Source organism: Boleophthalmus pectinirostris, unplaced genomic scaffold, assembly GCF_026225935.1.
Source record: "Boleophthalmus pectinirostris isolate CB_2022bp ecotype Guang Dong unplaced genomic scaffold, ASM2622593v1 HiC_scaffold_5, whole genome shotgun sequence".
Classification (NCBI taxonomy): domain Eukaryota; kingdom Metazoa; phylum Chordata; class Actinopteri; order Gobiiformes; family Gobiidae; genus Boleophthalmus; species Boleophthalmus pectinirostris.
This window is the reverse complement of record NW_026571404.1, coordinates 18,388,726-18,416,486: the sequence shown is the minus strand read 5'-3', so window position 1 is coordinate 18,416,486 and position 27,761 is coordinate 18,388,726. Positions and strand designations below refer to the sequence as shown.

Here is a 27,761-nt window from a genome sequence, read left to right as displayed (position 1 = left end):
CAGTTTTCTTTTATCCTATTAGGCAGGCTTATTCAAGTAGCTAATAAGCCTGCCTAATGATTTTTTAGATAGCTTTTGTCTATAGACCTATACCATGGCTACATCATTTTAGGCCCAATTCTCAGTTGCTCAGTTGTGCTGCGATCTTGCATAACACACCAGACTAGACAAAATAATCAGCCTTGACTGAGAGGTTTAGGTTACTGTGAGTTTCGACTACGCTGGGAGCGGCTGTCTAAAGTTCAGATAGGGCCTGTAGTGTTAAAATAAATAACACACAGAGGTGCCATATGGGGCAGGAAGAGCAGGACAATACAACAGTACAGAACAACTTTTGTCATCCATAGGAGAGGGAATACATGATGAATGGTGGTAGCCTACATGTTGTTCAGGTGCTTTCAACAGTTGGAAAGTGTTTGTAGCATTGGGACTTTGTAACCTTAATAGTAAGTGGTACCCAATCACTCATCAAGAAAAGGACTTAGTAAACATAGGGACATTACAGATTACATAAGATGCTAGGATAGAAGAGTAGAATGTTCTTTTTGTGGTTTAATTTTCTACCCATGGGGGTCAAAATCTGGTCTTCTTACATAATCTCTGACACAAAATCATTCAACAGAAAACAGAAAAAGTAACATTACTTTTGTATCTGTGATAAGAATGACATTTTCATGAACCTTTCAATTTGTTGCAGAATAACAATGCACCAAAAACTAAAATGCCTTGGGACTTGGCACTGGGTATTTTTTGTTTTTTTTGTTTTTAAAGTCCTGATGACAAATCCTGGTCTTCTCCTCAAGCAACAAGAAAAAGAGTTGTAAATGTGGGAAAATAAAACACATTAAATACGGTCTATGGGTGAAACAAAATCATAATTTAAATAATAGGCTGAAACTGATGCTGAATCACCATACAAGAGTGAAGGAATGTAAATGTAAATGCTGTAAAAATCGTTCTGATTGGCCAATGACAGAGCCAGTGACGCCTACAGATGTTTATAGGATTTGGAGAGGAGTATTACACAAATAACTCAATATGGCCAAAAATTTACTTACACACTTATCCTAGGAGGCCGTCGGTAAGAGACTGCTCAATTGAGATAAAAATGAAACTCCCATGAACAAATTAATTGCAGAGTAATAAAGCACTCAATTAGTTAAAGATTAAATACATATTTATTGTGTAAAGAGCTTGGGGAAAGAACAGATCTGTCAAACAGATGGCCCTTTAGAATGCAGACTAGTGTTACTCTTCCTATCAGAATGTAATGTAAAACTAAATTAGACATAAAACACACATACAATACATTCTAACAGTGCACAGCTTAAGACGCAAAGAAAGGCATTTTTACTAAGCATTGCGAATACACTGTAAAAACTGAGAACTTCAGAAATTTGAAGTAAAAGAAAAATACATAATTGAAGTTTCCAAAGGTTATTATGGACAGATCAAACAGACAAAATGAGAAATTGTAACAAACAAAGGTTTTTCAATAGCCACAGATTTAACACTTCAATGTAACCAAAGAGTTAATCTACATTCAGATGTTGTATCCATTTTCTGAGATTAAACAGTTCCCTGGAGCTATGTTATTGTGACATGATGACACATTCAAATATTTCAGGAGGTATAAAACAACCAAGAGGTATAAAAAAGAAATTAAAATCAACTCATCAGGACAGGAAGAGCTGACTCAATGGTGAAAATGAAGGACCATAACACCCAAGATGGAGTACATGGACAAATTATGGACAGTTCACCAATTCACAAAGTCGTTGCTCATCAAAATGTGTCAATCATTTGAGTAGAAGTAGGATTAGTGCACGTTTCCCAGAATAGTTCAAAGCAGCAGTATGATATTAAGTCATTTATCATTTACGGTCAACATCAACTGGTCCACAATGAAAAATAGTAGTGGTACTTTGCCTTAGAAAAGCCATTCTACTATTGGGAATACTCAGTGTTAACTTAGAGGAGGTACAGGCATCCTGAGTTAGTTGAAAATAATCCTACGGGCTAATTTCATAATTTGTTTCAATATTTGATTATAACGGGTTGTATGTTGACAGAATCTTTAACTTAGTTGCACAGATAGATTTTATAACAGTTTTTGTGTGGATACCTTCAACCTAATTTGACAAAGGAAAGCACAATAAAAACAATATAATTATAATTAAAAACATTTAATTGCCCTAAACCCAATCAGTTGATGTAACCACTTTGTTGTGCAACTTTGTCTAAAATTCAGTATGTTTAAAAAGTGCATATCTTTGCTAGATAATCTTAGCTCAGGACAGAGAGCACTGGCTAAATATAGGCAATGATGAATGTTTAGTTTTTTGCTTTTTGCTGATTAAGTGCCTATAAAAACATAAGTCAGAGGGCTGTGTGATAGGCAACACATACTCAGTCCTTAAACTATGAGTGACCCCCTTTTAGTCAAGTGTGCGATTTTTACTTGAAGATGTAAACACACAAACAAATAAAAAAGGGTAAAAAACAGACTTACTCCAGTTTGAAAACAACCACAAGAGAGTTCTCCATGGTGTCCTTGTGAGGAGTGCCCCCTACAGGAGGAGAAGCAGTCCTACAGCAGTCCCAAATTAATGTAGTGTGCCACGGTTTGAAGTATTACTCTTCCACAATTAAGAGTTACACCTAGACAGGTAGCATTTACACATGCCTACAAATAAATAAGTCCTCAAGAGTTATCTTACAGTTCTTTAGCTGTACACGGTCTAGGAGTGTTAGTAGCGAACGTTCATGTTTTAACAAGGCCTTTCTGAAACTGGAAGAACCGTTTTCGGAGTATTTGCCCTGACTAAGCGCTCATCTAGTGTGAAAAACTCCTCTTGATGAAGTTACAATAGCATCTAAGCAGACAGTAGAGGAGACTGGAGTCCTGTTTTGGACCTGAAGGCATGGTGGACTACAGTACCTCAATGAAACCCGAGCTCATGGGACCAGTCAACGTTCAAGTACTAAAGAAATAGATCGCTTCCTCGAACAGTCATGGCAAACATTTCTTCATTTGTGCATTAGTGTCTTTCATATCAGAAAAATGTTGCCTTCTCATGGTATGGGGTGAAACTCCCTGTGAACAAACACGATGAGGGTACAATGAAACCCAATGGAGAACTTGTCCGTTAAGTCCTTAGTATGTGCTTCTGTTAGTGTCCCTCATTGGACGTTGAGATGCTTTGGAGACCCATGGGTTCAAATTAATAAAATCAGTGCATTCCTCAGGTTAAGCTTCTGTCCCCAGCTGTGTCAGTGCCGAACTTCATTGTCAATCAGGCTGTCCTCCCCTGATTGGAAGTCCTCATTCAGGCCATTTTGGTTGATCATCTCCTCGTCCTGCGAGGAGCCCTGGCCATCGTCAGCACTCCCTGAACCACCCTCCTCTGAATTTGGGTCCTGAAGCACCTGTGCGATGTACATCTGCTGCTACAAGTGAACAAGAAAACTGATGTTAGACAACAGAGCAGAGCAATTTACAACTAAAAATTATGCACTTGACTTAGATTTACAATTAATGGTGGGTAAGTAACTTTTTTGGTGGAGGGCAGGCTACCTGCTGAACTCTATGGAGACATTTTTGCTTTTCCAGGAGTGCTCCACTGTATGCCATTAAACATATCTTTTACACATTTATTGCAAGATAGTATTTTTAGTTAAGTTCCTGTGAGCAGGTCTGGCTGGTGTAGCTTGGCTTGGTGGTGTCACCTGCTTGTCTCCATGAAGATAGGCAAGTGTAATGCCATACTATGGAACAAACCAGGCAAAACAATAAAATGTCCGTGTAGACAAAAAGGTGGTGGACCCTCCAACCAAAAAGTTACATAGTGCACCTTATATTAATAGAATATAATGGACTATATAATGAATTTACATATTTAATGAATCAAACGAATCAATATTATTTTTGTTCAACAAAAAGATGTAACCTAAACAATGCTTTGTTAACTGGCAAAACAAAAGCTACATTGTGCTTTGTACTTACTGCTGCCTTGGCAGTTTCTGCATGGTCCATAGAGCGACCATTCTCCATCCCGTCCACGTCCTGGGAGTCAATCTGCAGCAAAAACATATTCATTGAATCATTTAAAATATTTAGGTTATTGAATTAAGATATTATTTAGCTGTTTTAATTTTCACCTTGTAGTTGTGAGCGCTGAGATATTTAAAGTGTCCAAAACAAACGTGGGAGAGGCAGATGATGATTGTGATGATCAAAACTACAAACGTGAACATGGAAGTCCCTGCTGGAAAACCTGTGCGATATTAGAAGATTAGAAGTTGAAACTACATTTCAAAAAAATACTTTGCTATTTGATTTCATTATGCAGATGTAGAATCTCATTTGCAGGCAAGTTCTGGTCCCTGAAATATATTCCTCAGTTTCAAGTCAGTCAACATGACATTACAGTTTAAATTTTTTTTTTTTTAAATATGATGAATGAGCATTTTTAGGAAAATAGTACACGAGTTCATTACCATAATATGATCATATTAACACGTGAATAAAATAATGTCTCTGATATTATGTTATTATGCTGTTTATATGTAAACAGCACTACGAATTAGAGTAATTGAGTAATTTAAAGATATAAGTGACCAGCAGATGGCGCCCACTTTTACCTGATCGAACAGTGGAGAAGAAAAGGAGCCAGAAGAGACAGAGGATGGGAGCAGCCACAACTTGGTTAACAGCCCCAGAGTGGATCTTCTTGTCCAGTTTTGAAGGCAGATAGGCATAGTACATATTGTATCTGTCCGCTAGGTGTTTTAGCAGCATGTACATAAGCCCTGGAACACACAGTGAAAATAATAGCATTAGACTCAGTGATAAGTATCTCAATAAACCAATAGACTCAACATTTAGCCTACTCCACTTACAGTTATCTAATCAGCACACCATCTTAATATGAAACAGTACCCAGTAATAGACTCAGAGGCAGCACTCACCAAAGGGAACAATGATGGGGCAGGTGATGCTATAGGTCATCACTACAGTAAAGACACACATCATCCAAGCATAGGCCGCGCCAAACTGGAACTCATACGCTTGATGCTAGAAAGAGAACAAACAAAAAAGATTTATATTTTAGAATTATGCACTGTGAAGATGAGAAGACAAAGTATTTAATAGTGTTTGCAATAGCAAGTGGTTTTCAAACTTTTCAGCCCAAGAACCAGCAAAGAAAATATTTGGGCTTTTGTGTACCATCAGATCTAAAAATAGGAATACACATTTGCTATACCAGTTCTAAACAAGGACTAACCCAAAGGAGTGGATTAATGCTCCCTCTGTACCACCTGAAGGAGCTCGTGTACCATAGTTTGACTAATATTTCTTTAGCATATAATTTTACTTTAAAAAAATTGGAACTGAAAACAAAAAAAAACACTTCAATTTAATTGTTAAGCAGTCCTTACTTATAAAAAGGTCCTATATAACACTTTAAGCCATGTTATAATGTTGTTACCTCATCAAAAATATACCTGGAGTTGTGCTTTGTTTCATTCACGTGTTTGAGTAATCCTGGTTTATTAGTCTATCTAAATCTCGAAAACTCAAAATGTTCAGTTCCACCTTGTGATGTCATTGCTGAAATTATCCAAATTATCTAGGTGAAGGTGTAAGGAGTTTAAAAACACAGTAGAGCACTTCCTGTATTACTGCATGACATCACAAGGTGGAGATAGAAGAACACAGCTTAAATATACAGGGTTTGTGTGTTAAACATGTGTGAATGACACAAAACACAACTACAGGTCTGTTTTTGATGAGGAAACAACATTATAACAGATTACAAAAGAGTGTAATATGGGCCCTTTAAACAATACATATAATTATAGTTACAATACAAGAAGCAAATACAAATTTGTTAAACCAATGTATTGTCTAGCTTGTTCTATACAGTAGGGCCCACCAAAGTCTGCTCTATTAATGAAACACACATTTTATTCAACGACATGACTGAGCCACTAATTTATGTGTTTTTATACTGAATGGACAGCAACTTTGGAGGGAAATAGACAATAAAAACTGATAAATATAATAAAATATGACAAAAGTAATAGGGAAATTACACCTACCCTCTTGACATTCCTGCGCTCTGCCGCTGATCGAGCCAAACACAAACGGATCATGTACATCAGGAGACCGGGGATTCTCAGCAGGTCCATGGCGTTACCGATGAATGCAGAGGCAATCACATAGTTCACAAAGAAGGCTCCATTATCAGGAAGGAACACACATCTGAAGAAATATGATGAAATTGAAGAAATATGATGAAAATGAAAATTATGGGCACAATACACAAAATGAATACAAAATAATGTGTCTATAATATCCAATAATACTAAATAAATAATGAAACTTACTCAAATCTGACTTTAGCATCTGCCAGAAAACGTTTATCAAAGAGCCAGCGGAAGAAAACGTCCAAGCTGCAAAAAGGGAAAAAGTTTGTAAATGAGAGAACGATAAGAGATAGAAATGAATAGAACAGAGTGACAAACTTGTTTATTAAGTTATATATTGTATTTGTGGTATATAATATCATATATGAGTTCAAAAACATACCTGGATCTTACACATGTTTCACACAATAAGCCTGCATATTTAGACTCAGTTCTTCTCTCAAAGGGCAAACCTCATTCCTTGTGATGTGGTAATACAGAAAGTGTGTGTTTTTAAACTCCATACACATTCATTAGAATAGTTAAATAATTTGGATGATTTCTGCACTGGAACTGTAATTTTTTCCTAAACCTAAAGGTAAAAGGTATCTGTTAACTTGAAAACTACCACTACATGACATCACAAGGTGGGCCAGAACATTTTGAGCTTTGGAGATGTAGACATACTTATAACCAGAATTACTCAAACATGAAACAAAACATCTCTGGGTAAGTCAGATGAAGAAAAGAGGTAGAGAGCTTCAGTACAGGTGCTCTACAAGGGTTCAACTAGTAGTCTTATACAGAAAGTTTCCATTACTGGAAAATGTAAACTTGGGCAAGGTATAAAGCCGAGGCACTCTGACTGAATATATTAAAAGACCTTTATTGCATGAAGGGATGCCAATGCGTTTCGACCAGCAAGATGGTCTTCGTCAGGGCTATATCAACTCTGGATATGTTTTTGAGGTGATAACAGCATTATATAACTAACATGGCTTAAGGCTCACAGAATCCATTTTGTGCAATATAGGACCTAGTAATGTAAATATTTCAAGAAACAACTGAAAAAAGATATAAGAATCTTTCTAATACAAGATAAACAGCATTGTCAATGGAAATTAGTCATGGGTGTTGTTGCCTCTGAACTAGATTATATCAGTTGGTGAGTGTCATACCTGCTGAGTCCAAGAGAGGGCAGTAACAAGACCATGAAGATGAGGAATGTGTAGCACTTGTGCATTGTGGTCCTGTTCTCCCCAGATCTAAAAGTCAAAGGCAACATTTAAAAATAGTTAGACATAAATGTGCTCAAATAACCATTATCAGTCACTGTTTGGTGCAAAGGCCATACCGTGTCCAGTGAGCCTCGAAAAAGGCTGAGTAGTAAACAATAGTAGGAAGCAACGCAGAGAAGGACCACAGAAGGAGGGTGGGGAAGAACTGGGTGATAATTGGATTCTGAAGGATGCAGCACAAACAAAAGAAAAGTTATATCCCAGTGTAACTTTATGTAAACATTAAAAGTGTTTTGTAATGTAAAAAAAATGTATATATTGAAACTTAAAATTATACTATCATTGAGCTTTCACTATAAGTTCTTTGGTCTAATAAACTGAGAGTCTTTGATACGCAATGAGTTGTACACAGGGCTGTAGAACAAAATTATTAGCCGTTATAAAAATGTATTTATTTATAGAAGTACCAAATGTGAGAAGAATCTCCTTAACTTGACTGCGTGACTAAAGTTTGTATATTTGAAGCTTTGCCAGAAATTACACATCAACATTATGCAAATCAAAAATGTGTAATAAATACAAGTTAAATCAATCCATAAGTTGTAATGATGCATTTCCAGTAAAGGACCTAAAAATGATGAATAAATCCTTATCCCTTATAAGGAAACAGAAGCTAATTATTATATCACATGAACAATACACATCCACAATATTTTATGTTGCCAAATATGTATGTGTGATCAATAATTTAAGCTAGTGGCCACTATAAGACTTACATTTAGGTACTCCACTGGTTTGGTGACATTAAACTTGTCCATGGTGGAAATTATAATGGCCGGAGTGGTGAGGAAGAAGAGGAGCAGGAAAAGGACGCAGTTGATGACGAAGCAGCGGCCCCACCAGTAAAACCCTCCTGCAGACAGATGCTCCCTGTGGGACCAAAGCAAAACCATTGTTTAGTTTAGACGCTGAATGCTCTGGACACAGCTGGGCTTTAGGTCAAATGAAATAGTCAAGAGGAAGACTTCAGCAACGACGTTACATTTATACTCCTATAGATTTTTTAAATATGATCTGTGAACTGAATCTTGATTTTAAAACACAAAACACTCTTGATCCAATACTGCTAATATTTCTGATTACAAAACTGTTTAGTCCCTCTAGTCAAGTCTAGAAAGTATAAGCCAGGCCTGCTGCATCAGTGCCAGCTAAAACATCTAATCTTGTCAAGAGATTATTATAGGAGGATTTTATTGTGTACTCAAGAAATCTAATATACTCAAACTTGCTTTTGAATGATATACACATTTGCAAGCATTATATTGGAGAAAATAAATAAAACAAACAAGAAATGTTATATTTACAGTAATTTTTAGTAACAAGTCTATGAGACATTAACATTGTAATAGGTTTAAGTTGTTTTCATAACAAGTACAAACAAACTAAGCCTTGGTCTGAAAAAAATAATCTATTAAAATAAATTATCGGAAGACCTGATTAACCTTGTTTGACTATTGCAATAGACAGTTGTGGCAACAAACCTCAGCAGTAATCAATATGTAGTAGTAAAGGTTGTAGACAAAATCAAAGTGAACTGCAGGTAAAACGCATCGGGAAAGTCTCTCATTTGAGTGACACCATTTCTTGTTTTCTTACCAGTAGACATTTTGAGGGTGTGGAGCATAAGTGACTGTCCAATTGTGAGTGTGAAGCTTGGTGCTCAAGTTTGAACTCTTTGGCTCTCTGCGACAATAACAGCCATGACACTTGCAGGCATTGAAATCCTTTAAGATTCTGCAAAGAAAAATACAAAAGGAAGGTTATGTTTTAACTAGCAGTCAAATGTTTGGACACACCATCTCATTCAATTTATTTTACTACTTTCTACAATTTATATACACACAGATGACATCAGATATTTGAAACAAGATATATATGGAATTGTTTAGTAAAGAAAAAACTGAATTTGAACAAGGGATACATCGTACAAGTCATTAAGCATCATTAAATAGCCTGTACATTAGCTCAATTTTGATACTAAGGAATAGATTCAATCCTCAGTACAAATTCCGATGCCACAAGAATAATAAAAAAAAAACACTTCTACATTTTATAAACATACAGAAGACATTAAATATATAAAACAAGATATATAGAATTATGTAGTAAAAATAAAAAGGTAAATAACTCCACTAAATATTTTTTCCATAATGCAAAGGTGGCTACTTTGATTTTTGATTTGAATATAAATTAGTTTTGTTTTTACTTTTCTTCTTTGCTACACAATAGCAGTAAATTGTGAATAGTATTTTGTAATGTGTTGTGAGTTGAACTTACAGAGCAGTTATGGACTCATTTTGAAAGGTGACAAAAGCCATGCCCAGTGGTTTACTGTTCACTTTCTCTCGCTCCTTTCTGTAATCCTCTTTCAAGTTCGCCTCCAGTTTTGTGTAGTAGCTCACTGCTTCTTCCTGTAGTAATTTGAAAGTATTAGATTAGAATTCGTTATCAGTATCAGACAAAAATAACAAATTGAAAAAGACATCTCAAAAATTAACAACTAGCAGATGTAAAATATGGAATCATGTTTTACCAATTAACATTACTACAGACTGTAATTGTACAAAGAAAAGCCAGTAACCTTTTTAAAAAGAAAAAAATGAATGACTATTAAATTTTGGTTTGTACATCACTGGTCTAAATTATATTATGCTTTGGAAAATACGTAACATATTGTGCACATCACAATGTGGCAAATGCAGAAATTCTATTAAAAACATGGAAGCACAATTTTTCAGCTCCAATCCTGCTTTTTCGTTTGCTATTTTGGTTTGAAACATGTCATTTTTTTTTAAGATGATCATCTTGTACTTTTTGATATGTAGTCATTTACATATGTATAAAACATATCTCAAAACAGAACTAAATAAATCATAAATAAGTAAAAAAAGCAACAGAACAAGGAATACATCATCCAAGTCATCAAGCAATATTTCAGTAATTTCTTTAAACAGTCTACATGTTAGATTTTGATTTACTAAGGAATAGAGTCAATAATCATAGAAGATACCATGATGATAACACTTCAGATAGTAGTCATTTTCAATGTTAAATAATAGCACTTTCTTTTATATTGACATGTGATCGTATATCTGTGTAATCCCTCAATACCTCATCCAGGTATAAAGTATGTGTTCTTATACAGCTTAAGATCATTCTAAAGATGTTTAGGAAAGGTTCATTTCTGTCCTGTGAATGAGTCTTTCATGTGCTCAAATGAGTATGTAGTTTTGTTAACTAATATTAGACTAGTTTCTGAGATACTGTTTTTGTACAGAAATGACCCAGCTTCAAAATAGTCAAAATAGCTAAAGTAAAGGAGTTTATGAAGTAGCAAATTGCAGAAAAACACCCGTACTACAGTAAAATAGTAATCTAATTTTGTGTATAAATGCTGTTACATAATGTTACATAAATCTGACCTGTTCACAGCCCTTGATGATGCAACAGCAGAGGTGTCCACAGGGCTTGGGGTTGATCATGGTATGGACATGCTCCTTACTGTGCAGGTCAATAAAGAACTTCTTATTGCGCTCTGCTTTTTTCCTGTATACAAAACATGAGCCGTGTCAAGCCAAAAGACGACTACTCCATTTGAGCACAAACTCAAGAGGTTAATGAGCAATTTGTACCTTTCAGTGCACAAGTACATGAGCCGGGCCACGTTGTAACAGATGCGTGCTTCTAGTACGACACAGTTTTCATAAGCTTGTCTACGAAAAAATTATAATTAGATATAGGTCACAATATACTGTGCAAAAGTCAGATTTTGTGGACTCAAGGGGTATCATTGGATTTATTTGGTCATGGTGTTAATAATCTGAAAATCATTACATTTTTCCTCACAATAATCATAACACCAAAATTTTATAACATGGCATCTTTCTAGGTAAAATAATATATAATTGATGAATGCTAGAAAATTTCCATTTCTGTGCTATACTAAGGGCAGCTCAGTCCTTGATATCTTGCATCATCAGATGTATAATACTCCCTACAACAGAAGCATAGCCAGACTGCCAGAGAACACGTGTCTTGAGGATTCATGTCTCCTGGTGCTGTGTCGCATACTGATGGTAAATAAACTTCTCCTGTGGTACAACTATAGCGCCATGCCTCTTCTCTTCAACTCCCGGGCTACTACAACTTATTCTAAAACAATGACAATTTGCAGATTTTTTATTTAAGGGGAAAATTTAACAATGGAGAAGAGTCTACTAAAAATAATCAATTAAAAATTACATGAATAAAAAAAGACTCTTGATCTTTCTATTATAATTTAATAACTTGCCCTATTCCTACCATAACAGGGCCTTGTATTTCGAGTCATGTCAAAACAAAATTATTAGACCTCACCAAAAGAGCATCACTAAATATGATTTTAGTTAATACTATTTGTTCAAGTAGGATACTTTTCCTCTCTGGACACATGACCTGCACAACCTCACTCATAGGGCTTGCATTATGGATAATTAAGCATATAGGCCCGCCATTGTCTGCTCGAACATGGGCTGAGACGTCACTTTAACAGGAAGGGGGATGGCTCTCATACATGTTAATGGAGTTAGTGACCGGAGAGCAGACGTTTACATATAACAGTGAAAATCTGAGAAAACTACTATTATGGTTTATATTTTGGTGGATAGAATATATTGTGTTGAATAGATTAGGAAATGTGGAATAAATCAAGACCAAGATTCAGTCATTTCTAATCGTGGATGATATGCTTTTTTAAATGAGAATCTACAACCAATCTTCTGTCAGTAATGCATGTGGTTTAAAACAGAATTTAGACTTTTAATAAAGAAATCTGACCTATATTAAATGGCAATGATCTGTGTCATTTAAAGAAATAAATACTGAAAGAATCTTTAGTTTTGTTTAAGATAAGATAAAATATATTTTGATTCAGTTTATATAATTCATAATTGTAAAACTTACTCAAAATGCTGCTTTATGTCCCACTCTTCTGCATATTTTGATATTCCATTCACAAATAAAGTGCGTTTTACCTGTATACAAACCAGATAAAAATAATTGAATTAAATACATTTCAAAATGGCCAAATGGTGATAAAAGACAGGAAAAAAATTGTACCAAATCATCTTCTTTGTAGTGCATCTTGGAGGTGTGCCGCCTCATGCTGTAAACAGTCAGTAACAGGTAGAGGAAGGCAAAGATAGTGTGTAGCCAAAGTAGTGCATCACTGTGAATAAGAAAAGAGCATAAATATTTGGTAAAGGTCCCTTATATGTGGTGAGAGGTTAAATAGCAACTAAATACACAGAAATAATTAATGGAAGACACTTACTCTGCATCCAAATTTGCAATAGTGGTTCGCCCAAAACTGTAGGCATTATTTTCTGAAAATAAATCAAGCTTATCAGTTAATCCATTACATAGCAGTCACATGTGTATAAATGGAAATCACTATTCAATCATATGGCAGACCCTCCACTAGAAAAGTTACACAGAACACATTTAAATGCATTGGTAGCCTCAGGTCATTCACAATAACATACTGTTGTTTTTCCTTGCTATAGGCCCCTATACTTCCTCATTCAAACTCACCAAGTAAGTTTCCAGAGAAGTTGACTGGCAGAATGATTCCCACCGACAACACTCCAACCACGACCAGCAGCCCGATGATGTGCCGCTGGAAGGACAGGTAGTGCACGGCGTCCTCCCCACACTTGTCCCTGATCTCATCATCCCTGCAGAAAAAATATATACAAGTTAATATAGGTTAAATAACTACTAGTAACTGCAGTACAAAATTTGCAAAAAATATATATACTAAAACTAAAAACTGTTAACTGGTTAAGTTAAATAGTAGTCATTATTTTTACAACATTTTGTTGTATTATTATAATTGTATTTATTTATTTTGGGCCTATAGGCTTCACATGACAGGGTGGTTAGCAGTGTGTAATGGGAAGATTGGGACATTTAGTAAACCAGGAATTGATTTCACAACAATGAGGCCATACAGCAGCATCTAATCCAGTATTCTAGTCATATATTTTGAAATTTCCATAACTACACATTTGCAATATAGCTTGTCTATTGATCAGACCCTTAATTTGGAAAATTATACTTACTTGATTCTGAAAATAGCCGTGAGCCATGAGCAGAAACCCTAAACGCATTGACAAGAATTCATTAAAATAAATATATACTTTAAATAAATATGTATATAATACATTGTCATATTTATTACAAAAACATTCACAATTCTAAAACTATAAAATACTTACTGTGTCTCTCTGGTCAATATCCACTGAGCTAGAGACTGAGGTTAGCCTTTCATATCTTTCATTTGCTTCAGGAGTGACGGTAGAGGCCACGCTGGAAACACAACAAACCTTCAGAGTTACACAAACACCTGGTATCAGCACACACAGGAAGGATGTCTCAGCACACAGGAATCATCATTGGTATGGAAAAGATGACAACAATGCGCACACACATATTCCTACACACGCCCTGAAATCGACTGAGGAGATCCCATGCCATGCAGTTAAGCCTTGAACTATTCATAGTATGCACAAATGTTTATATGAAGTTTTTTTTTTTCAAGCAATGAAAATGTGTTGGCTAGAAATGAAGTCATTAGAAGTTGTTAAGTGTGAAGTGTAGAAATTATATACTAATTACAGGAAATAAAAGTATCATACCCCTCATACCTGTCATAGCATAATTCAGATCAGTTTAGTTAAGAGCAAACAATGTCACAATATAAAGATTAACTGTATGTAAATTATTTGTTTATTTTATTCTGTGTAGTTTGCATTTTAAAACAACAAACAAATGACCATGATCTCAACAGTCAGATTTCATGCAGTTAAAGGAGCCGTAATCTAAACTACATCACCACCAGCTCTACATTGGGTTAGATCAGTTTCAGGAAAGAACTGGAAAAAGGTTAAATGATTGTGGGACATGTTTTCCAGCAGAGCCAAATTTGGTCTTACATGTTAAGAGAGTTGTGACAAAAGATCTAGTCCCAGGTCGAGCCCCAGGTCGAGCCCCAGGTCGAGCCCCAGGTCGAGCCCCAGGTCTAGTCCCAGGTCTAGTCCCAGGTCTAGTCCCAGGTCTAGTCCCAGGTCTAGTCCCAGGTCTAGTCCCAGGTCTAGTCCCAGGTCTAGTCCCAGGTCTAGCAACAATTTTGATGTGGTTTGTGTGCAAGTACGAACACACCTTTGGTAGCAGTCACTCAGGGCAACCATCCATTTGATCTATTCAATTTGGTTACACAACTTGTATGTATAATGATAAGATAAGAGAATCTTTATTTGTCCCATGGTGAAATAAAAGTATTTTACAAGTAAAATATTTCACTTTAGAGGGTGTACAAATTGTGAATGATTATCACTGTCAAACCATACAGATTGAGTCCATTTCACATTATAACATCTCTATAAAACGACTTAGGAAAAATATATAATTTATATTTTTCTAACAAGCATTGAGATTAGATTTGTAATGTATGTTTGAATAATAGGATTCTGTTAAAATTTCACATTTTAAAATGCATCCAGAGGAAGTGACAAAAAGACTGAAACATGAACTGACAAACTAATACAAGAATCACATTTCAGAACATGTTTGTACAGATCTAAACTACAAGGTTTACAGTTACAGGATAAGACATTTTGTGGCTTGTGGAAGAATTTATGGTACTTCAGAAATTGCCGCTAATTGTGTCCATTCAAAACGCAATTTCGATTTTATTGCGATTAATCCTAAAGCCCTGGTGTGCACTTCAAATTTCATTTTTCAGTTTAAATTTCTGCTGACTCACTTGTGATGACTAGTGCAATGGCTCTGCTGGGATACCTGTTGTTTAATACGGACATAAGAGGATGACATCACCATTACTTTAAGACGTCTCTAAAGGAGCAAGGAGAGAGGGCTGTAAACCATCAGCTGACCTCCTCTCCACATTCCTACATTACCCAGGAGTCAGGAGGCCTAGTCTTATCTGTCTAACACATGTACACAGTGTTGTAAGGGCCTATATGCACCATCACTGGTCCCAATAGTTTTACCTCTCCCTGTAAGCATCCTGCCTGCGTAGCCCCTGCAGCACACTCACACAGAAGAAGCTTCATAGAGAGGTCAATACAGAGATTAGCACACATAGATCTGATTAGGAAGGTGAGTGGGACATAGCAGAGGGACAGTGCTATGAAGAAGTATAATGCCTTCTGTGATTACTAACATTTTTTACATTATATATCTTTGTTGTTAGCTTGTATAAGGTAAGCTTGATAAACTAGAGGTGGGAAACAAAAACAATAGCTTTCATTTGGTTAGTGGTAAATCAGATATTTGAGCAATTCTTCAGAAAAGTTGCATAATGTTCAGATCAAATATTTCCCAGATGTGAATAAAATAAATACAAAAGTGAAGAATCAATTGAATTATACCTTTTTCTGACAGATTATAGTTTCTGTTGTTTTTCTTTTGCATATTTTCAAGGCGACTATGTCACTATTTTCCCCACCTACAACCACTTCATGAACTGTCATAAAAACAGATTAATAAAATTAAGAGTGAATTTATTTCCGCCCATGTCAAGAGTAACCACTATCCATCAATGCTATCTCACTTATAGTCCTTAATTAAAAAACAGTGTGTAAGTGGAGGTAGACAGATGAATAATACAATATCTAATAAGGAGGCAAATAATTTTTCACAGCACTGTACAAAGATGACTAGGAAAGAAGAAGTGATTAAATCGGATACAGGAAAGTAGAAACACCTTAAGAATAAGGAAAAAGTTAAAAGAGAAACATGTTGAAACCCACAGCAGCCTGGAGAGAGTGGAATAGAGTTAGGGCTTTGTTAAACTACAAAGAAGGGAAGAAAAGGCGTTGAGATCTTGTTGAAATAAACAAGCAAAAACATACTATTCCCGATCATCCAGGCGACTGTATCGCTGGTCCATTCGTCTGAAGGAGAGAAGCAAAACAAACTCACTCAGCTAAATGAGAGGAAATGAATGTTAATGACTAACTGCTCTTGTGGTTAACAGTTAAGGCATATCTAAGGCATATTTTATCAAAATCTCTACTTCAAATTCTTTACAAAATATGTACGTAATAATACCTCTGACATAAAGAATGTAATGCATGAAATTCACTTTTAACAGTGACATTACAATCAAGCAGGATTATCAGCCCACCAGGCTCTTAGTGTTTTTTATATTATTTGTGATATTTGCCAATTAAATACTAATATGAACCAATTTTTTTCACTCATCTTGTATTTACTGTTACTATACAAACAAAAATTGCATTAAATTATAATTAAATTCATATTTACATTAGAAAAATCAGGCTTGGATAAAAGTTTGGCAGTTTCTGAATCTTGGACATAATTATAAACATACTCTTTAAGTTTTTCCCTTACGCTTGAAATATGCATTTAAAATAAACATAACCTGTCCTGGTTTTCATGACCATGAGATGAACCCTGTATTTTATAACATAGTCATACCACTGAAGACTCACGGTAGACACAATCTAGGCATAAGCAAATCTAATGCCTTAAATGTATAAGTGCCATTTTTTAATTTTTGCTTTTAGTCCCAGCTCACTTGACTTGGATGGTAGAAGTTTAAGGACACATGCAAAGCACATTCACAGTAAAAGTGTCATAAGACCTCTATTTCTAATGTGTTACATAACTATCCCATGCTGTCCCCTCTTTCCTGCATGCTGCTCTTAAACAGCTGCAAAAATAGTGGCTTTGTGGACTATCGCAATGGAGCAGCAGGGGGCAGGGGTGATGGAGGACTCGAGTCAAGTCTCTTCAGGCCTCAGGTTCTCAAACTGTGGAATAGGGATGAATGATTGTACACAGGGTTCTATGGTTCATATCAGAAGTCTTATACAATTGTGGTATACTTTATTATAATGTCTTATATTGATATTGATATTTAACTAAAATGTTGATATTGATATTTAACTAAAATGTTGTTATACCTTTGCAAATTACAAACACCAAAACTTCATTAATGCTAATTCCTAAAGTCTATGTACCCACACCTCTAAGTTCCCAGATTTGCTAGCCTGTAGGGTTATGGTTAAGGGCCAGGGCCTGGGTTAAGGGTTAGGGCCTGGGTTAGAAATTATGGTTAAGGTTAAGTAAGGGTTGGGTTTATGAATTTACTTTAAAAATGATCTTTGTGGGAACATAAGTACACTCCTACTGTATAACATGTTGCTGTAGTAGAGGACAATCAGGTTGCCATGGTCAAGTATTATAAAATTATGACAAAGGTAAAAGTGCATTGGGTCTATTGCGTTAGTTCCTGTCTACCAGACTGTACAGAAACATTGTCAGCAGCTTCATGGTTTCATTTGCAGACGGCAACTGTGAAAAACTGACATCACATGAGGAACGAAGATGTCAAAGAGTGCGTTTGTAAAGATTTCCTTTAACTTGTATATGGTTAAGTGACAATATGTTTTAGACTAAGGAGTGAAATTTAAAAAGGGGGAAAAAGTATCTTAAAGCAACATTATCCAATTTTATGCAGGTGGAACAATAAATCTTTAAATTTGTTATCAATAATCCTTACCAACCTTAACAACCTGTATCAAGAGCAAATAATACAAAGGTAGAAATATGAATGCAACATAAAACTTACAAAAAACCCTTTGATTGTTGTAAACAAGATTGCCCTTGTAAAAGGTCTTTAGACATAATGTCTTTCAGTCAGTATGTTTTATCTATTTTATTGACAGCTATAAAAAAATATATCTTTGTATAATAAAAAAAATAAATAAACATCTAGTAGTGAAGTCGTGACTTTTCTTGAAGCCATTATTTAACAATCAATGAGAACATCTGATATTGGACTGTGCCAGCCAACCAGAAGATATGGATGCCTTCTTTTTTGCTAAGTTTTTTTTTATATCTAAGGCAAAAGGGCAAGTTAAAGGCGTATTCAAGCGCAATTATCTAAATGTGACAACTTGTACATGAGCCTTATTAGGACAGAATAGTTTTATTTACCTGTCGGCGTCTGTAACCAGAGCGAGTCGACCATAATCCCATGCAACTTTCCTCAAGAATGAAAACACAACCAGCAGCCCCTAGAACACACACCACAACAACAGTGAGTTTATTTACAAAACACTGTTCCCATAAGCAAAGGCTGTGTAATCTGCTCAGAGGCTCCAAATAGGGCGTGACATGCTTGAAAACAACAATAGAAAGATAGGTTTAAAAACAGATATAGCCAAGTCATTAGTCTTTGAGAGTAGGGATGTGCAAAAATATTGAAATATCGATATGTTGTATTGTTTAATGTGGCAATATAGTATTGATATTGGCGGCTGCTATATCGATATATTAGAGTGTTTTTTGATATATTTTACTTAATTATTCTGTTACAGCGCTACAGTTTTGTTGCTTGTTTAGAGGAAGAAAACTAGTTTATGCAACACATCTGACATTTTCACTGTTTTGATGAGTAAAATGGGTGTTTTTCATATTAACTTTGCACAAGAAAAGTTTTAACAAAGACTTTTAGTATCACAGCCATGATTTAGCCTTTTTTTTTATACTGTGTCAAATCGTATCGAATCAAAAGCTCACTGTACGAGATGTATCGTATCGTGGCCTATGTATTGATGTATGTATCATGTCGACAACTTCTTCACCAGCCCTATTTGAGAGTAAGGTGGGCACTGATATGCATTTATAACAACAATCTGAACCAGGTGATATACATTTATACACATAAACATTCACATAACTGGTTTCTATAGTAAGTAGAAGAGAAAATTACAACTTAACATCAAATTTAAATAAATGCAATTGGGGCTAGTTTTACTATGTATTTTAATTCTAAAATTCTAAAACATTCTTCATCAACATAATGCACATTTAAGTATGTCTACGATAAATTTGTTCTTCATACCCATAGACTGTGTATATAAATGGACATAGCCAACACATTCGCTGCTGCATTCTAAATAGGAAGTTCGCATGCGGGCTCCTACTGACCCTGGCTCCCATGGACTTACATTGGATTACTGTGGCCCCTCTCTGTAACTCTGTAACTGCTGCTGTGAGCCTCGTCATTTTGGTTTTAAAATGTTCATGTTAACCTGCTCTACATGATCCTTGTGTTTTTTCTGCTATTTTGTCCATTACTAAATTCCTATTCATAACAGAACCTGGCTCCAAATTCGCTCCTATAACCGACAGCATCATGAGATTCATTTGAGTGGAGTTGAATGCTATGGGTGACGTCACGCTCGCTTAGTCCACTTTTTTATACAGTCTATGTTCAGATCCCAAGTAAACAAAATACTTTAACTACAATTGTTTGCAGAGGCAATTGTATAATTCAAATATTTGCAACCTTATTATTTGACACTGAATTGTGGCCACTGAAATTGCAATCACAATTTCCATGCTTAATTTGGTGGAGAAACAGGACTAGAGTGGCCCATCGCAGGTGCTTTCTTAATCTTTATTTTATTTTACCAAAACATTAAGAACAAACTCTTATTCACAATGTTAAACACTCTTAATAGTGAACAAAAAAAACCTTCCCAATTTACTAAATCAACCGTGATGGCATTAGACCTACCAAAAAGCACATGAAGTCCAATGCAAGGACAGTGGGCACTCCTCCAAAGGGCAGCCCCTGGAGCACAGTGCTGCGGATGCGGGCAGAGTAACAGTATTCTTTGGATGTGGTGTTTGGGGCCAGTGTCGGACAGCTCCCCGTGCGCTCGCACCCCTGCACCCCCAACAACGCCATCATGAAGACAAACACTCTGAGCATACCTCACTGCAGCATGCTGGAGATCTGAAAACAAACAAAACACACATCTTAATAAAAACAAAATCATTTATAGATTTTAGTTAGACCGCATGTAACAAGAAATAAGTGCAATAAGTAGTAAGTAAGTAAGTAGTAAAGTCAAACATCAGTGTCGAACAGAGCTAGACAAATAATTACATTTGAATAAAGATTAAGACATGTTTATTCATCAGTGATATGGCTGGAGCTTTTAAAATCAAGCAAGATACATCCAATCATCTGGTAGTAAAAATATATGGTTTGGAGATGAGTTTGGACTTGAAGCTTTGTTTATGTTCATAAAATAAACACATAAAGTCACTATTTCAGTCAAAATGATTAATAACAATATTGTCCAACTCTTAAGTCTAGTATTTTCCATTTTGTCAAATATTATTAACAAAATAATTATTTCATTTTGGATCACTATGAGGCAAAGCACTAAATATTTCCTGTTAAAAAAGGAGTCTATTGTGACTACTTTGTTGGTTGTTATTCTAGTTTGGACAATTTGCCAAACCTTAGACTTAGTCCAACTTTATTGATTCAAAAGGGAAATTATGTGTAAACCACTATCTTTGACCATTTTAAAGGCTTTCACATAAGCCACTGGTTTTGGGTCACTAGTATTTGACACACTGAAAAACATAAACAAATTACCTGACATTGATTAACATGTTTTGACACAAACGCCTGGTCATGAGTCACATGGTTTGGCCCAGATTTATGTCAAACTCAAATCTAGGCTGTTGCCCTATAGTGCACTTTCTGTTCCTGTTGAGTTAAAGTGCAGACACAAACCACTCAGTTCAACTTTTGGAGTTCTTCTAAAAAGAGGTTGGCAAAAACACTGCATAGATAGAAGTTTGTTTGTAAGTGTGACTCCATGTATTCAAGACAGCCACTTAAAGGTGAACAAACTATAGAACTTTTCAGCTTGACTCAGTGAAAGGTTATTGCTTTGCTTGGAATATTCCACTATATTAAAGTCATCTTTCTCAAGTTACAGGTCAAATCTGTGGCGAGGCGAGCCCACTCATAGTAAAAAAATATACATGCAACCCAAATCAGTTTGATGCCATACTGTGAAACAATTAAATTATAATAAAATATAAGACATTTGGTGTGGCAAATCAAAATTATCAGATGAAACTGGGATCAAGATAATTTGTAAAATAATATTTCTGATTACCAGCAAAGTAGTTTCTTCTTTTTGGCAGCTACCTTGCCATACTTTTCTCTATGTATTTCATGCTCACTAATATTACAATTTAGAAAGACTCCAAGGCAGTTCAAAAACACAACTATACATTTACAGTACACTACAGAACATGAGAAATGAGTATTGAGTATAGACCCTGTTCCTAAGTATTGATCGAGTTCTAAGTTTTACTATTGCGACAACACTACTCCCGGTGCTGTATGTGGAGGCAAGCTTGTCTCCTGTCTGGTTGTCCCTGTGGTGGGCGCCTCCTTCAGCCATGGCCTTCGCCCCAGTTCCCCGTCCCGCGCGGAGCTGCTCATCTGCCGAACACTGACTCATTTATCTGGTGCCTGGAATGTGTGACATCACTGTGGAGGGACGCAGCCGCACACGAACAATAAGACGATAGAGTCCGGACCGCTACAGCCTTCAAATAGACCGGTGTGAGCGCGAAAGAGGCACCACATGCACAAATCACTTAAAAATATTGTATCAAATGGGCCTGTCATGGTAACACATTTTGAAGCACAATATATTGCTAGATATATATATTGCAATAAATGATGATATTGAAAAGATTTTATTCTGCACTCTTCTCTTAAATGTAAATTTTATGGTGATTATTTACATTTTCATTTGTTTGTATTGTGATTTTAATGTGCATTTTGAATTACTTTGTGTATGAATTGTGCTATACAAATAAACCTGCCTTGCCTTTCCATTGAATCTACTTTATGCCACTGAAACAAAAACAATAATCCTAATAAAAGATAATCCTTGCAAACCAGTTTTAAATAGTCATTAAAAGGCATGAGCTGCAACAAATAAATACCAGAACGACCAATAATCAGCCATAGAAATCACTTATTCAACCTTTCACAGCTCAAATCTTATTGTATTACAACAAAAATGCCACAAATCTCTCCACTTTTACAACAAAAAGTACATGAGATAAATATTGAACTAAAAATATATATTGTTCCAGCTATTATCTATTGAATGATAAGTTTATAATTAATATCAAGACAGGCTTAGGGTTGAAGAGATTTTGACTGACAAGTTGCCATAGTTATTAGATTTGAAATTATAGTTTTGAAATCATGATTTCCATCTATGCAATACATTGGCCCACTTTGGTTTAGACGCCTTACATAATTATACATAAATTTCATTTTCTTAGAAGGCAGTTGGTGTGATTAGGCCTGACACAATAATGACTATATTGACTTATTGTTCAATATATGATCGCTTTTAGGGCTCAATATTTATCATATTTTTGTTGCTATGTGGAGGTTTCTGCTATTTTTTGTCTAATATGGTACAATTTCAGCTGTAGAGGGATGGAAAAGTGACTTCCAGGACTAACTGCTTGTTCATTCAGTTATTTATTTGTTGTAGTTCATGCTTTTTATCTTTATTGTGATATTTCTCTGTAGCAATACATCATGCTTAATTTTTTTTATCGTGACAGGGATAGGTACGAATACTTCAAAACCGACTGATTTTAAGGAATAGCCAGGAGCTGTATTTACTAGTATTGTCCAACACCTAAAGCATATTTAAGATTTAAGAGTTAAGAGTTATCCTATAGTTGCATCACAAAGCCATTACAAAAAGGTAAATTCCAATGCCTTGACGGGAAGCCAAAGTTTCTGATGTTTACCACCAGTACCCATTACAGCATGACTCAGCAGCACTGTGCCAACAGATGCTTGTTGCCATGTGAGCAGGAGCTGGCCAAAATGTGGAGGAGAAACCAGTTTATATGTGGTAACTTTGAGGTACTAATTAGGCCTGTCACGATAATTAGTATATCGACTTATCGCTCACTACATAAAAGCTGGAACAATATAATTTTGGGCTCTACATTTATCATGTGTACATTGTCTTTCCAATAGTAGGGAGATTTTGGTTATTTTTGTTGCAATACAATAGAAATTTGAGCTTTAGAGAGTTCAATAAATACAGTATAAGTAAGTATGGTAAGAAAATATAAGTATGGCTATTTAATTATTAGTTCATTCTGCTATTAATTTGTTGCAGCTCAGGTTTAATGTTACTGTCTATTTTATAATGGTTTACTGGGATTATCCTGCTTTGAGTCATAAAGTAGTTTCAGTCTTAGCATTTATTGTAATATTTCTCTGTAGCACTGTATTGTGCTTCAAAATTTGTTATCGTAATAATCTTAGTATTAATCACAACATCCTGTAATCTGAAATTATTTTTATTAAGATTTCAGATCTTGTTTTACATGGTCTAGATTTTTTCTGGAAAACACTTTGATCTCAAGCTGTAACCAGTTCTATGTTGATTAATTTCAAAAACAGACTGCACAAAATGTTGAACCTGAGAGCAAACCTAAGATCTAGTAGTGACCAGTAAATGCCATCCTCTATTTGATAAAACTCACATTTGCATTAACATCTGCATATCAACAATATAGTAATTTTGTCCAGTCCATCTCACTCAAACTGCTGACCAATTATAAAAAAGATTGTAATACTGGCACCCAGTTCTTCGTTTTGCTATTTAGCAGCATGGCATATTTCACACGTAATTGTTACACATAAGATTGCAAATCACAGCACACACACCTTACACAAATGGAAAAAGTTATTCATTATGTATTCAAATCCACAGAGACAGCTGAGTAATATGATGCCGACAAGAGTTTTTCCCTTCTTTTAAAAGGTCATAGCTTTTGGCATGAAAACTTCAATATAACATATGATAACAACTGAACCTGCTGTGGGTGATATTTCTCAATTTTGGGGCGCAAATAGCAATCCATGAGAAATGCAGATGTTGCAACTCACAGCAAATTACTGTTTATTTATTTAGCTCTTTTTAGGCATTACAGTTGCTACATGTTCCACCTTACATACACATTCTATAGTTTATTATTGATTTATTAACCATTATATATTTATTAATTTTTTTTATTTTTTTACATGATTTGGTATAGGTTTATATTTGTGTTTCAATCATCAATTGAATTATTCAGTCAGTTAGTCAACATTACACATTTACTCCATGTAAAATTAATATATGAATTGAACATGGGTACTTCATAGATGAGGTCAAAGATACACACAAAAGTAACACAAAAGTAAAACGGTTTATCATGATTTTTGTGGCCGGTTGTCAGGACATGTGACAGTAATTAATTTGCATTCATACTGTGCAGGCTCATAAATCATAATCATAAAACTAAAAGCTAATACAGTACCTCAGATCCTCTTGTATGAATAAGAAAGAGTTCTTACCCTCAAATGCTTCTAATTCAAGAAATGTATTTCTGTGTGACAGTAGTTTCTGTGCACTGCTCATATCACAAATGATAAATTTCCTCAAGATTATCATACAGAGAACGTCATTAAAATACATCTAATGATTACAATTCATTCAGCTCTCATTTCCGTCTGAGGAGGTCATATAAGAGTGTTGTTAAGAAATGTCTAACCCTATTTTAATACAAAAATAAGCAAAAGTTTTATATTCATACTGATTTGCCTAATTTCTCTTATATTAGTACTAGTTTTGTTATTGATAGATACTTTGAAGTGATATCACGTTGGTGGGTGTTCTGCATGTATTTCTATGGTGGAATGTTAGCAGTTACCATGATGACGCAATGAAAAATCAAAATAAAATACAAAATGGATTTAAACAACACATTTTCAGGACCCTGTGATTAATATAAAAGTTCCTGTTCCTGTTTAGGTGTGTGAGTGACTAAAAAACTGTTTACTAATCACACGTTGTGACTGTAATTATGTGTGAGAGACTTATTTTAACAGTACAAATCATCTCATCTGTTATAGTTCCAGCAAAGTCAGTTCTTAATTATCAGATTGTGATCAAATAAAGCTCAGATTAAAGTTTAATAGAGAATCAAACAAAGCAGAGCCTACAGTTAGCATCACAACCCCAGGGAATCTTGATGAGATGAGGTGCAAAGTAAGAACAGACCAATAATAATATTCTGAAGATCCAACTTTGACCATATGTATTATTTCAGTATCTATACTTGCTCAAATTAGTACCTAGTTTTGATAATACATTTATTATCATTATTGTTATTAAATACAGTGTGGAAATTACTGGCCATTAAAGGCAGGAAGTAATACCAAGACTAATGTATTGTTTGTGTGTTGCACTTAATACTGGAAAATGAAGTGTGAAATGAATCCCAGACTAAATTATGGAAAACTAATGATGTAAACAATGTTGATTTTGTTTATTTGTAAAATATTTCATTGCAAAACTCAACTTTAAAACTGAAAATAAAGAGAATACGCACAGTAGCAAAGTGCAATTTGGGCTTCCAGGAGTCATCTATGGCCAGAATACAGTAGTGACATTGACTGATAAGGCAATAGCAAGTATTAGCTAAGGATATATGTATGTATTAGTCTATTAATCATTAACTTGCTGTGAATTCAACAGGTCTCTGGCTTTGATTACGATAGCAGGAGGTGATTATACCTGCTGTTGTGTAATAGACTCCCACACAAAGCGAAAAGAAAAAGAATAAATAAAAAACATGTCCTTTTCTGTACACACATACAGACATAAGGACTTCATGTGCAAAATACTATACAAACATAGAGGTAAAATAAACTGAACTTAAGACTAGGAGTAAACAAGGGAAACAATGAATACAATATAAACTCATTGGTGAGGCTCAACTTCAACTGATTTGGCATCTCAAGAGGAACAAGAATTGACATGTTCCATTAATTAGGCCACTGAATAAAGTTATAAGATTCAATGCGCCACTCATTCTTAGAAATTCAAAAAGCACCAGTCACGTGAAATCAAATTAATAGAAAAAAATCTGAAATTTAAAAAGATACACCCATATTTATAGCCCAAATCCAACTGCAACAAAACTAATACAAAAAAGAAATACTATACTAAAAATCAGGATAAACATGAGATGGTCACTATGTCCACATTTGACCCATTTGACTGTGAGAAACTTGCAGAACATTTTGTTACAGTTCTCAGGTCTTCAAGAAACTGAACAAATTGTGTAAAATTAAATATACTTTACAACTTATTAATAAAGGTACATAATTGGTGTTCAGTTGATTTAGTTTCTTTAGTCTGAATACTTGAGGGCAAACATGCTCAGTACCAAGATAAAATTCTTGTAAACCTAGTAGGATCTGTCCAATTTAAAGGAAATTTTAAGGCAAACCTGTTTTAATTTGTTGTTTGTTGTTTAAAATAGCAAATATCACGAGTTACCCAACATTGCCTCTACATAATATTTGTGTTTTTTTTATTTTGACAAATTATGTATTATATTATTCAATTTCATAATGCGTCATACAAATGGCAGCATCACTGTTGGCTCTGGGTTTTTGGTTTCATTATAAACTTGAATGTCAGGTTATTCAATAAAAACATCAATTTCTTCTTCCTAAAATAGCGTGTGTATAATCAGAAAAAGCAAGGAAACCAAATGTTCCCGGGGCAGTGGGTGAAGGCCATTTAGGACTTAATCTGAGCTTATCGCCTCGATGTGACACATAAATGAATTATGAACATCAAGTCAGACAATACCACATCGTTATTATGCGTCTTTGAGTTATAAATAAGAGACGATAGTTAAAAAACAAAAGATTAAAAAGTTAAAAACAATGAAATTTTCTCTGACGGAGCTCTACAACAATACTTTTGTTGATAGATTGTCATGTGTTTGGGTTCTCATTGTTCTGGGAGCAGTCATGAAGTAAAAAGAAATGCTAAATGTGTCCCGGTACCTTTAGGATTACATAAGGAGATATAAAAAAACATGAAAAATACTAACCTTTGTGTCGTACCAATGGGAGAAACTGTCACAATTTGCTGTTGGAGGCTAGCAGCCAAGCGTTGCGTTATTGTCAGCTAGCCCTGTTAGCCCCTCTGTGTGACGAATAACAAGTGGAAGCTTTAATCCCGACTGGATCCAACCACACCTCGTCTACAGGTCCTGCGAAAAACTAAAGCGAATCAGTGCGACGACGTTTATCCAAAGGTTTCGCGAACTCAAGTGACAAGTGACTCCAGCCTGTACAAGACTATGCCTGTCTGTCAGACTGAAGTGTCGCTAAAGCCAAACCAGTCCGACAGGAGCGCAGCGGCGGAGAGGCCGTAGGGTTTGAGCCTGAACCTGCGCACACAAAGCCCGTATCCCGACTGCGTGACTGGGACAGCCCACATCCAAGCCCACATCCCACTC

At 35.3% G+C, this 27,761-nt stretch overlaps 1 protein-coding gene across 1 annotated transcript; it reads right to left on the bottom strand.

Moving 5' to 3' along the window:
• Nucleotides 1-1,159: 1,159 nt before the first annotated feature.
• Nucleotides 1,160-27,761, bottom strand: LOC110156816 (CSC1-like protein 2). The gene is made up of 24 exons (XM_055163015.1): nt 27,351-27,761; nt 20,107-20,328; nt 18,519-18,598; nt 16,406-16,447; nt 13,748-13,838; nt 13,592-13,629; nt 13,062-13,204; nt 12,802-12,853; nt 12,588-12,696; nt 12,432-12,502; nt 11,123-11,203; nt 10,913-11,036; nt 9,768-9,901; nt 9,087-9,224; nt 8,207-8,360; nt 7,547-7,653; nt 7,371-7,457; nt 6,394-6,459; nt 6,106-6,268; nt 4,972-5,077; nt 4,645-4,812; nt 4,162-4,277; nt 4,007-4,078; nt 1,160-3,450 (listed from the first exon to the last, which is right to left on the bottom strand). Exons 2-24 carry the CDS (start codon nt 20,302-20,304, stop codon nt 3,274-3,276), a joined length of 2,517 nt encoding a protein of 838 aa, XP_055018990.1. The 5' UTR covers nt 20,305-20,328; nt 27,351-27,761; the 3' UTR covers nt 1,160-3,273.

Bases quoted from the DNA above. Each gene is read 5' to 3' on its own strand.
- LOC110156816 (XM_055163015.1), bottom strand. From the start codon at position 20,304: ATGCTCAGAGTGTTTGTCTTCATGATGGCGTTGTTGGGGGTGCAGGGG. The intron at 7,654-8,206 runs GTAAGTCTTATA...TGCATCCTTCAG, and splicing joins AACCAGTGGAGTACCTAAAT to AATCCAATTATCACCCAGTT. The intron at 3,451-4,006 runs GTAAGTACAAAG...GTTCACTTGTAG, and splicing joins CAGAAACTGCCAAGGCAGCA to CAGCAGATGTACATCGCACA.